The sequence below is a fragment of the Chaetomium tenue genome (genome assembly GCF_020726465.1).
Source record: "Chaetomium tenue strain MPI-SDFR-AT-0079 chromosome Unknown F5144scaffold_5, whole genome shotgun sequence".
NCBI lineage: Eukaryota > Fungi > Ascomycota > Sordariomycetes > Sordariales > Chaetomiaceae > Chaetomium > Chaetomium tenue.
In genome coordinates, this window is record NW_027117333.1 from 3,275,807 (window position 1) to 3,290,820 (window position 15,014).

Here is a 15,014-nt window from a genome sequence, read left to right on the forward strand (position 1 = left end):
CCCGATCCGATCCTGAGCGGAGTGGCCGGAACGACACCCCGGCGGACTTCCTTCCAGCGCCATCGGTCCACCGCCCATGCCACTCGGATCCGGAAAACATTACTCGTTAGATTCCCAAAAAGGGAATCCAAGGGTTCCTAGCCTCGATCTCGAGCCCTTATCGACATTGGCACGCACGCGAGAGGTAATGCTCGGTAACCACGGCTTGGCCAACGGTGCGAGAATATTGGTCCCAGTCACGTCGGCCGAATTCAGCAGCTGGCGTCCATCTTGGAATTCGCAGAAACAGGTGTGTAATCTGTGCACAACAAGTGGCAGCTTCGACAAGATGCAGCGGCCCGGACGGCAATCTCCGTGGCCTGTGACATCGCACATCGCAAATCCGGAATCCTCTGCAGCGAGGATGGTTGTACAAAGATGCCCAACCATTCCCACAGCTTTTCCGGCTGGATACCGATCAGATCCCGATTGATATGGAATTTTGCGGCGTTCCCACGTAGCCGCTGACCGCAAAAGGGACAGGATGACGGCGATAAGTGGCAGGTGAACGATCGTGATGACCAAACTCGCATCAGCAGCGAACCAGAGCATTAGTTAACGTATGGAAAGGGTCCGGCCGGCCCAGGGTGCCAGGGCACAGAAGGGCGTTGCCAAGTCTGATAGATCGCTGACGACAGGGATCTCCACACTGTGTACTCTTTCGAGATACCACTCGCATCTGCAACATATGGATGCAATATACCGCGTTTCGAAATGGGATGCAGAACACTGCAGTGCCCGGGTGGGTGTGAGGGGCAATAATCGGGCCACGGAATAAAAAACTGGATATGCCGTTCTAGCCGCCGTTGTCGACCTCGAGCTGCCCGACCCGCCCCCACCGCGGGAAGCACTGTGTGCAGAAGCATGGCAGCACCGTAAGGTCACATCCCTATTGCTCAAATTGGGGCCAGCGTGCACGCCATCTCCCGAAGAGCCTGTGGTGGTAGGGTCCCGCACGCAGCCCGACCCAAGCCCTCTGGGGTCGACTTCTCTAGTCTCTCTAGACTACCACCACCGACGGGTGAATTGTGACCTCCCCTGCTTCAACCCACCGAAGCAGTCACACACTGCTGGGTTTCGGAGCCGGTCGCACATATCCCTCGCACTCCATCGCCAATGTCGAGTTTTCATTTCCGGCATCCTCGAATCGAGAATCGGATTGTGTTCTCAGCCGTCGCTTCCGTCCGACGACCGGCCTAGGTTACGACGGGACCAAAGCCCCCAAGCGGTTTCCACCGCACTTCGCGCTGCAGGGGTCGGGTTTGGTCCAGCGGATGTTCCGACTTCATCCATTCCATCCCACCGCCGTTGCCATCGGACAACTGGCGCCCCCAGCCCGACAAGAACCTCTCCTTTCTTCGACGGCATCTTGCGGCATGGCGCAGTCGCTCCCCCTCCTACGATGACCTCCCGGCCTCCCATAGGCGTCCAGCAGCGACCGCCCCAGCACAAGCTGAGTGGGCCGAGTCTGTCGCAACGCCCGACCACCGCCCACCAGCGCGCTCTCTCGCAGCAGCAGCAGCAACAACAACAACAGCAGTATTCGCCGCCTCAACCCCCCGCACGCAGGGATATCTCCCTCTACGACTCCCCCCCCGGCGACCCCAGCGATGCCGCGCCAGTCCGGCATGGCCCCCAGCGCCGCGTCGGTTCGCGCCTCAAACTCGAACTCTCCCACGATTCCGCCGACCCCTTCCCACATGCCGTCCACGTCGAGTCGCCGGGCGCCGCCGAGTCCAAGGTCTTCACACCGTCACGCATAATGCCTCCCACCGACTCCTCCGAGCTCGGCGATATGAGTCCCCATCCCTCGATCCATCCGCTGAGCATTGAGGCCGACGTCCCATTACCTATGCCCCAACGCCCCCCACCCTTTGTCGCCAGTGTGCCACGCCGCGAGATGCCACCCCCAGCCACCGCCAACCCCCCCAAGAAAGATAATCGCCCGAAACCGTACATAGTAGAGCCGCCGGCTGCTGCCCCGCGGTATGCGATACACACCGATGCCCCGGCGAAAACGGGCGGATCGGCGCCAAAGATCGGATACGCGGACTTCTTCCCTTGGACGGGGAATCATCCCGAAGACCAGTTTTCCGACGATGTGATCCGAAATGGATATTATAATAAGGCCTTGTATACCCCGGCAGAAACGCAGTCGGCCAAAAACATACTGTTTCCGGCCTTGAAGCACAAGACGGGGCTCACTGCGCTCTCATCCGTCTTTACCGCCGTGTTGGGGCAGAGGAGGCACAACGGGCAGATCGCGGCTCCGTCGACTTTCAAACCCCCACCCCGAGTTACCCTCACCGACACCAAGCGGGAGTCCTGGTTGAAGGACCTCGCGAACCCCGCCATCTCGCTTCGACGGCTGAGCCGAACGATACCCCACGGCATCCGCGGCAAGGTCCTCCTCGAGCAGTGCCTGAACAAACGTGTGCCGACCGACCGAGCAGTCTGGCTGATCAAGTGCGTTGGCGCAAACGAGATACGGGCAACGAAGCGGAAGGGCGTCAGCACCTTGGTGATGGGCGGGGAGACGAGGTGGATTAAGGACTGGACTGTCTCGGTTGAGCAGTTCATTGAACATGTTTATTTTTCCTTGGACGACGACGACTGGAAGTTCAAGGTCCACTACACGTGAGTTTTGGGGAACCTTTTTATCCCTTCGGTGATCAGGGGCTAACGTGCCAGAACACGACTGGCGGCACATTTGTACGCCGAGTATTTACTCGACCGCGAGCATTTCTCAGAATGGCTTGTCTCCAATCTCGAAAACAGCTCGGACGCTAAACTTCCCATGTGGATGCTCATCACACAATTGTACTGGAAGGACCTGCTCAAAATGAGGAGGTACGGCCGCAGGCTGGTTACCGCTCTTATCAGCCACCATCACCTAGTATGTAGATCCGGACAGGTCTTCTCGAACGATTGCGAAATACTTATACTGCCGCAGATATATAACCACCCCGACAAAGACATCTTGCACCCGCTCCTGGAAAGCCTGACCCAGTGCCTGAATGCATTAATATTGAGTAGCCCTGAGAACTTTGTGTCCCCATCCACTTGGTCCAAGTATAGAGATGCTCTAAAAGCGTGCCTCCCCGCTGGCGACCAGGCGAGACACAACTCCTTCGGCGCTATAAATCTCCGAAATGAACAGCTCGCCGCGGCCGCCAACAGGTCGCAGCCAGCTGCCCGGCATATCTTAGTGCGGATGCTTGACGGGACCCTCCAGAACCCCATGTCGAACGAGCTGCCGGCTCAGTGCTGGGGAATCTCCAAGGACAAGGACGCTCTGGCAAGGGCTCTGCTGGAGTGGTGCACCTCGCTGTACCGCCCTGGTCTGGCAAAAATCTATGTCACGAGCCGGATACTGCAGCATTGGAGCACGCTGGGCTTGGACTCGACCGCGACCGTGCTGGATTTTCTCGAGGCCGATGCTTGCGAAGAGAAGGAGCACAAGTCGGCGTTTTACCACGTTGTCTGCGAGCTTGTCCGATCAGAGATTTTCTCGGTCCCTCGCTATATCCAATGGCTCATGGCGCGTGGAGGGACAAGGAACCCCGAGCTTGTCTCGCGAGACGGGCCAGCACCGACTCGCTTGCTCGTCGAGGTCCCAACACACGCTCTCGCGCCATCTCAGCTGGACCTCCGGGGCGAGATCCTCCGGCGCGCCGCCTTTAGTGTGGCAGATGCGGCAGCCGATGTGGAGTTGGCGCTCAAGCACCTGCAACACACGCTGGGGATGTCAACAGAGCCAACGGATCTAAAGCCGTTGTCACTCAGCAAGTTTACCAAGAAGATCGCGTCAGCAGACCGAGCGCTCAAGGCCGAACTCGGTTGGTGGCTCCGGGCCAACTTCACTGCTCACGCCGAAGAGAGGGAGAGAGAGGGTAGCCAGGCGCCCGAAATATCGCCCGCCCTTTTCTACGCTGTTCGATCCGTGCTGGAGGCAGCCGATGACTTCTCCATGTTTGGCGATATCTTGAAGACGCTCACGCGGCACTCGAGCGTGGAGATTCTAGCCGCCATCGCTGACACCATCACTCGTCACTTTTTCATATTTTCCGCCTCTGGTGTTACCTTGCCCTTGTTCCGCAATCTCCACCAGCGCCTCAAGGCCGCCGTCCAAGAGCAGACCATCGCTCTGCGCCCGCTCTTGGCCTCGCTCGTCACCCTCGCCCCGAGGATACCGGGCATGGAGGAGCTTGCCTCGCAGTTGAAAAACGACTTGGTGCTGAACGACCGCCAGAACCCCGTGGATGCCTGTTCCCCAGTGTCCGATACCATGGTGGCTCGTTTGCAGGACGATGCCGGCGAGCTGCACGAGGAAATCGAAAAGCTTCTAGCTGGCGGTTCGAGCGTCGACCGAAACACGATGGAACGGCTGTTCCAGACCATCGTGCAGCGATTGCAGGTGGTGAGCTGGGCCAAGGCGACAGACCAGCAACGGCCTTACAGCAGCTTGCTAGGCCGTTTGCGCCTCTTCAACCCCCAGCACTTTGACGCACTCATGATTAAATGGCTTCTGAGTCTCCGCGCGCTAGACAACCGTCCGTCGATCGTCAGGATATTCCCACTGCTTGTATCAGTAGGGTGTCTGGATATGGGCGCGATTCTGGCAACCGCTTCGGACATTCCGGTCGGGCAAGGCGCGGGCGCCGCAAAACCACCCACCATGACCACCGCCGTTCCCCAGGTGGTGCAGATTACATACCGAACGAGGTACATGCAGGAAGTGCTGCAGCTGCTCACCGCGCCGATCCGGCAAAACGACCTGCTCACAGCAGATGAAGTGTACCGCTTCTCCATCGTCCAAGACCAAGCAGTCCGCGAGTACCCGAAGGAGGTTCTTGGATTGATCTTCCTGGCGTCCGCCGAGTATTCTTACGCAAAGGCGCAGAACGACCTCGAGGCCCTCCCTCTAGAGTGCGGTTCCGTCCAGCAAAGCGTTGTCGAGCTGCTCAAGCGCCTCGCCCTGAGGGACGCCGCCGGGGTGGCGAGGGTGTTGGGTGTTAGGAGCCCCAACCCGCACGTTAGTGGCTGGATTGACTGCCTGACAACCAAGCTGTTGATTCCTACCGCCGACGCGCAGACGCGTGTCTCTTTCGACCAGGTCCTGGAGCTGACCAACGAGTTCACTCTGCCCTTCTGCCAGGTTAAGCTCGCACTGAGCTTAAACTCCAACGAGCAAGTCAGCCAGGAATCCACCGACCGACAGCAGTCGCACATCGACCTTTTCGCGAACGCCATGGACAAGGCCATTGCCGCAGGCAACATCTCGTGGGTCGGGATGTTGAGTTGTCTAAGCCCAGACATCACGCAACATCTCAAGATCCGCGCCCAGAACCGCTTCCTCGAGCTCCTCCCCTCCGTCCGCAGTCCCCCGTTAAGCGACAGCGCCCTCGACCACAACTTTCGGATGGCCGAGAATCTTTTGTCCGTCATCGACTCCATCATGCGCGGCAGTCCTGCGGGTGCTCGGCAGCCGCAGCTCTCACCGGGCGTGGTCGACAAGCTCGTCGATCTTTGGGAGCTCCTCGCCGCCCCGCCACCCGAAAGCGACCCGGACATGATGGACCTATCCGAGCCAGAACCACCACCAGCAGCAGCACCACCACCAACAACGACAACAACAACAACAGTTTCGGAGCCAACAACATCGACGTCAACGACGTCAACAACGACAACAGCAGCCATAACAACTACAACCGACCCCAAAACAGCCGTCCTCACGCACTGGCTGCCCCTCATGCTCAACTTCCTCACCCTCCACGCGCACGCCTTCGACCTCTCGCGACCAACCAACGACGTACGCGCCAAGATCCTCGTCGCCTGCGCGGGCCTCCTGCAGGAGCTCGACGCCGTGTCCCCGCCCCCCACCATCACCGACGCGGCGGCCGCCACCGCATTCGCCTCCGCCCAGGCCCTGCTCAGCCGCCGCGTCTTCGACCTCTCCTGCCTGCTCGTCGACAACCTCGCCGAGGACGCCCGCGCCATGTGCGTGCGTGCCGTGCGCGAGTGCGCCGCCGGTGATGCGCGGCTGAGGTATCTCTTTGGTCTGGCGCCCGCTGCTGCTGCGTCCTCTTCTGTGGAAGGTGGTGGTGGGGATGGCGGGCCGCTGGTGCTGTCGCATCGGGAGAAGGGGTTTGGGGCCGGTGGGGTGGGGGCGGGGAAGGCGGCGGCGGGTGGTGGGGGCGCGGGGGTGGGGAATATGCTGTTTGGGGGTTTGTTGGGCACGCCGGCGTCGCTGTGGGGCGTGGATCGCGGGCAGGCCGGGGAGAGGATTACTCTGTTTCAGTATCGCAGGTGGGAGATGCTGAATGAACCGACGCCGAATGTGGGGGAGAATGATACGGCGTTGAGCTTGGGGCTGTTTGAGGCCAGGAGAGTGCAGTAGGGTGCTTGCTCTGCTGGCTCTGCTGGCTGTATGGGGATAGAAAGGGGTTGGGAGGGCGGAGGAGGTGGCGGGGTTAGAGGGGGGGGAGATAGAGCGGGGAGGATACAGGAGGAGGAGGAGGATGTGGAGATGGGAGGGACAGGCAGCGAAGTGTGGGGCATTTTTTTATGTTTTGTTTGAAACCATCATTGTCATATGGGGGTGTCGCTTCGGGGTCTGGAGCGTGGGGTCAGGCCGGGCGCGGGATAAGATGGATACCCGGGGTTTTCGTCTTTTTATGGGCGTATTCGGGTTTTCCTTCGGGTTGGGTTGGGGTTGGGGTTGGGATTGTCGAAGCGAGTTCAGAGTCACGACACTACATCGTCCGGTCGTTCGTTTCATATGTATATCTTTGTGTTTGTTATGAAGTCCTGTGTATGGACAGCGATGGAGATGGAGATGGAGATGGAGACGAAAGAAGCGTTTTACATGCTACTGCTCGGGGTTTTCCATAGTTATCACGAGCATGATCATCATGAAGGGCGGCGTTCGGGTTCGGGTTCGGTTCGGTTCGGTCCGGTTTCCTGGTCGGTGTCATAGCGTTTGGTACTGGGCGGCAGCGCATTCAACAAGCGTGTGTGATTTTGTGTTGGCGGTGACCTATTCTGTGAGGTGTTGAGTATGGTTGTGCGTGTTGTTGACTTCATTTTGGATATGCTTACACAGTCATGCCCCAAGTTTACATCGACATTCAGGGGTAAATACCCTAACCCTTGGCCAGAGGACACGGCGTGCGGTGGCAGCGTCAACTATCTGCAGCTTACGGAACACTAAGTTTGGGGAGGTATTCTGCACCTCACTTACTCATCAACATGTCTGGTCTAGCCCTGTTAACGCATTTATTGATCCGCCTCCGCCCAAACACCGAAACCTAGGTCCCAAGTCCAGATAGCAGTCCGGATCCAACGACTTCACCGGACCACAGAGAATGAAAGGCGCTGCTCTTTGCAAGCTCTGCGCGGGGCTCGATATTCAGGCCGCAGTCGAGCGTATCGTATCTCAAGATGAAAGCCAAAACAATGACTCCCTTACTATCTCCTCACCATGGCACAGCACCCTAGCCTCCGTCGACATCTCCTCCTCGTCCTGCGCTCTCTGTGCGATCATCATGAAAGGCTGGCAGGCCAGCCGCGAGGTGGTGGTTGAGCAGGCGATACAGGACGCCATGTTCGACCCTGCGAACCCGCCGCCGGGCCTGAACGACCCTGTCAACCGGATTCCGGCGTATCGGGATACGGAGGGGATTACGGTCGAGGTTGTGCGGAGGGCGAGGAGGGTGCGGGATGGCCGGGGGAATGCCTTTAGTTTATTTCTGAGGGTGAAGTGCGGTCCGGCGACGGCGGCTTCGTTTGATGTTGTCGACCGTGTGGTGGCGGAGCTGCGTATCGCGCGGACGGGTGGTGGTTCTGTTGCTTTGGGTGCGGCGGGTGCGGTGTTGGCGAAGGTTGTGCGGCATACGGATCTCCTTGTTCCTGAGGACCCTCTGTCGCAGGAGAGTCTGGATGTTGCGAGAGGTTGGTTGGAGACGTGCGTGAACAGCCATGGGGCGGACTGCAGCCCATCGGGAGCCGAGAAATGGATGCCCACTCGCCTGCTGGAAGTTGTGCCCCAATCCAACAAAATCTACCTACGGGAATCTACCACGCTCGACTCGACTGGCGATGCTCGGTATGTCGCGCTCAGCCATTGCTGGGGCCAAGGCGGGACCCCTTTCACGACCACACAGCAGACGCTCCCCCACAGGATGAGTGGCATCGCCATCGACAACCTCCCGCAGACCTTTCAGGACTCAGTCACGCTCACAAAAGAGCTCGGCCTGCGGTACCTCTGGATCGACAGCCTCTGCATCATCCAAGACGACGCGGCGGACTGGGCCAAAGAAGCCGCCCAGATGGCCCACGTCTACCGCAATGCGCACCTCGTCCTCAACGCCGCCAACAGCGACTCGGACAGCAAAGGCTTCCTCCAGCCACGGCACACCCCAGACACCGTCCCCCTTCCACCACCACCACCACCAAACACCTTGAACTCCCCCTCACCCTTCACATCCACCCCCCTTAATCTCAACCCCAATCCCTACCCCCTCGCCTCCCCCAATCTCAACCTCAACCTCAAATTCCACCTACAACTCCTCCCCCCCCCAACCCGCCGCCCGCTCAACCCCACCACCACCACCACCACCACCACCAGGCAGGATAGAGCCCTCGCCCACGAACCCATCAGCACTCGCGCGTGGTGCCTGCAAGAGCACATCCTGCCGGTGCGTGCGCTGCAGTATGGCAGGCGGCAGATGTTTTGGGGGTGTGAGCTTATGAGGGCGGGGGAAGGGGGGGATGTTGTTCCGCTGGGGCAGGCGCAGGCGCTGGGGGGTGAGGGGGGTGGTGGTGATGGGGATGAGAGTGATGATGATGGGAGTGGTGGTGAGGTTGTGGGAGGGGGTAAGATTGGGGGAGGGAGAGGAGGAGGGGGAGGGGGGCAGCTGAAGCGTCTTTGCGTGTCAGGGAATATAGACGTTTCGGTGTTTGCGCGGGGAGCGGATCGAGACCCCGGAAAGGAGGCGGTGGTTGCTGTGAACTGGGCTGGATGGTACCGCATGCTTGAGGACTACAGCGCGCGGCGTATTACCAAGCACACGGACCGGCTGCCGGCGTTGGCGGGGTTGGCGTTGGCGGTTGGGCGGGAGACTAGTGGTGGTGCTGGTGGCGAGGATTATCTCGCGGGGATATGGCGGACGGGGTTGCTGGAGGGGCTGTTGTGGTGTAAGGCGCAGGCTGGACAGGTGCTGGTTGCGACGCCGGAGTATGTGGCACCGTCGTGGTCGTGGGCGGCAGTTGTTGGGGCCGTGCAGTTCCCGCTCTATGAGTGGTACACGCGGAGGGCGCACTGGAAGGCGAGGATGGCCGACTTTGAGGCGCTGGCTGAGTATTGTAGTCATGCCATGGTGAAAAAGGATCGGGATCCGTATGGCCGGTTGAATGGTGGGAGTCTCACGTTGAGGGCGCCGCTGTTGAGGGTTGTATCTGTTTGGCCTCGACCAGACCGGCCGCCGGAGCTGCGCTCGCTGTTTGGCCATGCCCCAGACCGCTCGGAGGTGACGGAGGTGGTAGTTCAGATGAAGTTGGGGAGTGGGAGTGTGTGGGTAGAGGGTGGTTTTGAGGATCAGGGTGCTGTGGCCGATGCCACGAAGCTGATTGTCGTCTTCCTTTGCCGACTGCCGCACGTTTTAGAGGAGGGATTTGTTGAGCAGCGGTTTGGGCTCATTTTGGAGCCGGTGGGTGGCAGTGAACAATACCGAAGGGTTGGGTTCATCGATGGCGTGGTGCTCAAGAGGTCCGTTCTTGGTGTTTTCAGGGGACACGGCATGTTCTCTATTGTCGGCTACCCCCGCCCCTTTGAAAAAGACGATGTCTACGAGTCCGTACGAGATAATAACCTAGCCGAGGATCCTCTTAGGCTGGATAAGACGGAGGTTACGATGTGTTGAGATTGCCGGCTGGGCCTTTCGCATTGAACCACTTATCAGATCTACCTCTTGGACAGTTCACCGCCCCAACCGTAACATAGAACAACTTGGTGTTGAAATATTTAGTCTTAATACATGAAAACTCCCTAAGACACAGCAAACTAAGCGAGGCAGTTTGTCACCCATTAATAACATTCAACCTGGCAATGTTGATGGTCTCTCAAATCAGGGGCTAGCCCTCTACAAACCCTTCTCCCCTGTTGATCGCTGCCTCACCTCTTCCCATGATTGGCGTAAGTCTCTCCAAAAGACCGAGCTCGGTCTAACTCGTTCGTACCTATTTCCCCACGTTTCTCTCCAACTGGGCGGTTGCAGCGTGGATTCGCGGGGAGTGACATTGCCCAGCCGGAGAATTTCCCTCTTGAGGAGGACTGCCGACTTGGCATCACGAATCCTCCCAACGTCGTTGCATGCCGCAGGTCGAGCGGGCTACTCAGTTGCCTTGTTCGTCCTTCGCATAACAAGTGCGGCTGATCCCTATGGACGGATGATCTCACGCACCCTTCGGTTACCAACCGTGCCAACATGCCCTCAGCACCCTCCGGGCAGAATGCAACCTCGAAGAGCCGTGCCCAGTATCACATGTTTTGTTGTAAGCTCCGGCGAGGGTTGAAGCCGCGGCTACGACATGGCCGTGGAATTACACAAGATGCCCTTGGGGCCCGGGGCGTGAGCGTGTCGAGGGTTCGAGTACGGCTGTCCCTACGCATCAAAATTCTAAACCGCTAGGGCTTCCACCTGAAGGTTCACCACCTGAGGGTCCCCACTTCCAACTTCTACACAGTAGTTGCACCTCCCCCTAATCCACCACTTGGTGAACCAACCTCCAACATGCTTTCCCTCCCCCAACTCCTGGCAGCGCTGCTCGCCACGGGAGCCACCGCCTTCGAATACAACACCTTCGACGGCCCCGGCTTCCCGTCCTGCTACAACGTATCACGGGTACACAACGCCACCAGCGTCGCCGACATGGTGGCGGTCGTCAAAGAAGTCGCAGCCGCCGCCTCCTCCTCCCCCTCCTCCTCATCCTCCTCCTCATCCGCAGTCGGACGCGTGCGCGCCGCCGGCAAGGGCCACATGTGGTACGACACGCAGTGCAGCGACGCGTGGACGGTGGTGGTGCGGACGGAGCAGGTGAACGCCATCTCCGAGTTTGAGCTGGCGGCGGGGGCGGACAGGGGCTCGGTGTGGGTGGAGGCCGGGACGACGTTCTTTCAGCTGGCGGATTACTTGCACGAGCGCGGGGCGTCGGTGGGGTATACGTTGACGAATTGGAATATTAGCTTTGGGGGGAGCGTGGCGATGGGGGCGCATCGGTCGTCGATTCGGGAGGATAGTATGGTGGCGGCGGGGGTGTTGGCGATGGATATTATTGATGGGAGGGGGGAGGTGAGGAGGGTGGTGAGGGATGAGGGGGATGATGAGTGGTTGGCGGCGTCGACGTCGTTGGGGTTGTTGGGTATTATTGCGAGGATTCAGCTGCAGGTGTATCCGGATACGAAGGTCTATGCTAAGCAGGCGACGTGAGTGATTGTTTACTTTCAGGTACCCGGGGAAGGGAATAGGGGGCATGGCTGACAAGTCTAGGCTTGACGAGAAGGACGTCCTCGACGGGGATATCTACGGCATGATTGCGCCGTATGCGACGGCCAACCTCTGGGTACGTGGTCCATAAGCTCAAAAGCATACAACGCCCTCGTCTGGTACTAACGGAACGTAGTGGTGGCCGTACAAGCGCAAGTTCCACCACCGGTACTACGATCCGGTGCCTTCCAACTCCACCCCCCAGGAAGGGTTCCAGAACACCTTCTCCGTCACCGAACTGGAGGCCATCGCCGCCCGTACACTGCTCGACAGCGGCAAGTACCTGCCCACGTCCAACATGCTGGCCGAGGAGATATTCTTTGGCCTGTGGGAGAAGCCCAACTTCCGGGAGAAGACGACCAACGAAGAGATCAAGGAGTGGCCCGTCTACGGGTGGAATTATGACGTCCTCATTGGCGGCCTGTACCCGGACCAGAAGGCCGAGTGGGAGTACGGCCTGGCGGGCTACACGATGGAGCTGGCGTTCCCCATGCCGCTGGCAAACAAGATGCTGAAGAGGGTCCGGCAACTGTTTGACGATGAGCTCAAGAAGGGGATCGTCATGACCTCGACGTACCGGAGCGGGATCAACATCAAGTGTGAGTTGTCGTTGTTGTGGATGATAAGGGGGCGTAGAGTGAGATGCTAATAACACGGCAGTTGGCAAGGCTTACTTTGACTTCCTCGGCCAGGTCACATACAACACGACGGACGGGGCCGACTGGACCAAGGGCGCCATCATGTTTGATTTTCCCTCGTTCCGGCCTACCATTGGCGACCACAAGCGGTTCAACGAGCAATTCTGTAAGGGATTATAGTCTAAAGCATCCGGGATTACTGTTGAACTGACCGTACCAAAGACCACAGAGTAGCCAACACGCTCATCGACGAGTTCCCCTGCCGCCCGCACTGGACCAAGAATACCCGCGAAGTGTTTACTCGATCGGTCAAGAACCTGGATCCAAACGTGGGTGTTTTAACCAGACTGATGGGTGTGGTTTTGGTATCTTACTGACCTGATGCAGCACCTCCGTCGCTTCAAGGCTGTTCGGGAGCGGTTCGATCCCCAGGGCATCTATCGGAATGTGATTGGGGAGATTCTGGGGTTTTATTAACGCATCCGTGCTGTATATAGATGGGCACATAAGGTACATGGCTAGGTAAGGTACCTAGGTACCTGTAATGACTTCTTGGCTCAGTTTCTCGCCCGCATGCCGACCTCTTTTCGCCACCCTGGACTCTAGTTCTAGTTCTATAAACCTTTTTTGAAAAGACGTTTCACTGGGCACGTAGTGTAGGGGTACACTCGGGTCTCATTATCCACCGGAATAGCTGGTTCGATTCCGGCCGTGTCCACATCTTTTTACTTTTTACTTGTATTCTTTTTATTACTAGGTCTTGTTTAATACTTTGCATGGGAGGCTATCAATACATACTTCTTTCTTGTTGGGATTCTTTCCGCATATTAAGGCACATCATCCTGCCACACATGGTGTTCTTTCATGTTGTCGGCTACCTTAGCTTCAAGGAGGAAGGTGTACTCAGACTTTCAGCAAAGCTGTGAAAGGAAGCCCCCATCATCCATGATCCCCATCCTACCTATTACAAAAAGAGCAGCCCAAACCATGGCACATGTTCCTGCCGTGGAGGACGTGCCAGTTCAGGCGGCACTTCCCCCGGGGCCTGGTCGCGCACCAGAACGTTTTTCCTGCCTGTCGTGGCTTACGCGCTCCATCTATTATCATATCGTTTCATGATCCATGATCCATGATCCATCATCCATCAGCCATCATTAATTTCTCTCTCCCGAGTCGTCATAATACTCGTATTTTCTCTCCGTTTTTCTTCGGATACTACAATTACCCAACATCACTGTCTCCAATAAACCACTTCGGCGCGCAGTTTTAGGTCCATCGTTCCACCATCCACAGTTGTAGGTTGACGGCTGAGATGGACGGAACCAAGAGGTCAACGCCTGCTGCTCAGATGTCTAGCAATCGAGTGGTAAAGACAAATAACAAGACAATTGCAGCCAGATTCAATATCGGGGTGCTGCGCAGTTTGGAAGAAGAGCTGTTGAAGGATCCCGAGGCCAACATCAGCGACCTGCTATCCTCTTCATATCTCAAGAACCTCAAGTCGTTCAGGAAAGGAGGTGAGAATGCTCCCAAATTACTCAATACATAAAAGCTTCACTCGCCTTGCGAACCCCAACCTGATTCAAATTGGAATACGTACCTAGATTGCCGACCTACTAGCCAAACCCCGCGACCGCTTCCCAGCGATGACATCCGCTCCAGGCTTCACAGTGACGATTCTGCAACTATTGCACGCGAGTTGTCTACTGAGCTCCAGATTCTTCTCGGACGCCGTAGGCCACTCTCCGGCGCTGTTATCAAGCTATTGGATAAGAGCGAAGTACTCTACAAAAGCCCGTGGGCCGCTTGTTGCATGGTTTTCCGTGTCAGCGACGAAATCGTCGCGAAAGTTACACTCGAGGAGCTTATCACAACTGAATATCGGACCCTGGCGTACCTACAGAAACACTTGCCGGGCTTCCCGGCGCCACGTTTGCATGGCGTGATCCGCATCGGGCCGTATGGCTTGCTGTTCACATCTTTCGTCTCAGGCCTCAACTTGGAGAAAGTGTGGCCCCGACTGGAGGACGCCCAGAAACGGTCCATCGGCACCCAGCTTGACAAGCTCCTCATCGACCTCCGATCCCTTCCGTTTCCGCCAGAGACGCCGCTTGGTGGGGTAGGCGGCCAGGGCTGCAAAGATGGAAGACGAGTTGTACGCATCAGCCCCGAGCCCATTTTGGATGTCAGCCAATTCGAAGATTTCATCTTCGCTGGCTCCAAAACCGCCTCGCAAATGTACACCCAATTCCTGCGATCTCTGATGCCCGCATCTCCGGCAAAAGTTACCTTTACCCACGGAGACATCCGGCCGGCAAACATCATGGTGCGCGAGGACGAGGAAGGCTCTTGGACCATTGTTTCCATCCTTGACTGGGAGTCGAGTGGCTTCTATCCTGAGTACTGGGAATGCGTCAAAATGACCAACAGCCTTATCCCTAGGGACCAGGATGACTGGTATCTGTTACTGCCGGAGTCCTTGTCGCCACGGCAGTTCCCAGTGCAGTGGCTGATAGACAGGATATGGGATCCTAACCTGGAGAACAGCTAGATTAGCAGGTATATACGTTATTAGAACCCAGGCAGCTTATAGGTCTAGCTATCCTTGGATGGCATATAAATAGAATCGTTAAATAGCGTTGAATGTGTACATCCCGATGTAGCTACAATCAGGGTCAAAGAGAGTAAGTTCACACCTTTAAAATCACACCCAAATCCCCCCCAACTCGGGTTCATCACTCGATGATAATCCACCACCAACAATTTTTAAAATATAAAATAAAAATGCTAG

At 57.5% G+C, this 15,014-nt stretch overlaps 3 protein-coding genes and 1 non-coding gene across 4 annotated transcripts; all 4 read left to right on the top strand.

The window, feature by feature from the left end:
* Positions 1–7,180: 7,180 nt before the first annotated feature.
* F5144DRAFT_536888 (heterokaryon incompatibility protein-domain-containing protein) lies at positions 7,181–10,125 on the top strand. Its single transcript, XM_066787065.1, has 2 exons — positions 7,181–8,847; positions 8,950–10,125. Exons 1-2 carry the CDS (start codon positions 7,407–7,409, stop codon positions 9,960–9,962), a joined length of 2,454 nt encoding a protein of 817 aa, XP_066641815.1. The 5' UTR covers positions 7,181–7,406; the 3' UTR covers positions 9,963–10,125.
* Positions 10,126–10,385: 260 nt separating this feature from the next.
* Positions 10,386–13,033, top strand: F5144DRAFT_515790 (uncharacterized protein). Its single transcript, XM_066786617.1, has 6 exons — positions 10,386–11,524; positions 11,589–11,661; positions 11,722–12,184; positions 12,246–12,389; positions 12,446–12,552; positions 12,611–13,033. Exons 1-6 carry the CDS (start codon positions 10,833–10,835, stop codon positions 12,698–12,700), a joined length of 1,569 nt encoding a protein of 522 aa, XP_066641816.1. The 5' UTR covers positions 10,386–10,832; the 3' UTR covers positions 12,701–13,033.
* Positions 12,869–12,941, top strand: F5144DRAFT_t131. The gene has a single exon. It is a non-coding gene; the product is annotated as a tRNA-Met (tRNA).
* Positions 13,034–13,535: 502 nt separating the features above from the next.
* On the top strand, positions 13,536–14,774 carry F5144DRAFT_594455 (kinase-like domain-containing protein; the record flags this gene model as incomplete). Its single annotated transcript, XM_066790581.1, has 2 exons — positions 13,536–13,740; positions 13,828–14,774. The coding sequence occupies 2 exons, from the start codon at positions 13,536–13,538 to the stop codon at positions 14,772–14,774; spliced, it is 1,152 nt and encodes a 383-aa protein (XP_066641817.1).
* Between the last annotated feature and the right edge of the window lie 240 nt (positions 14,775–15,014).

Coding starts and splice junctions, on each gene's coding strand:
- F5144DRAFT_515790 (XM_066786617.1), top strand. CDS start 10,833: ATGCTTTCCCTCCCCCAACTCCTGGCAGCGCTGCTCGCCACGGGAGCC. Junction 11,662..11,721: donor ATGCGACGGCCAACCTCTGG/GTACGTGGTCCA, acceptor AACGGAACGTAG/TGGTGGCCGTACAAGCGCAA. Junction 12,185..12,245: donor GAGCGGGATCAACATCAAGT/GTGAGTTGTCGT, acceptor ATAACACGGCAG/TTGGCAAGGCTTACTTTGAC.
- F5144DRAFT_536888 (XM_066787065.1), top strand. CDS start 7,407: ATGAAAGGCGCTGCTCTTTGCAAGCTCTGCGCGGGGCTCGATATTCAG. Junction 8,848..8,949: donor GCAGGCGCAGGCGCTGGGGG/GTGAGGGGGGTG, acceptor GAGGAGGGGGAG/GGGGGCAGCTGAAGCGTCTT.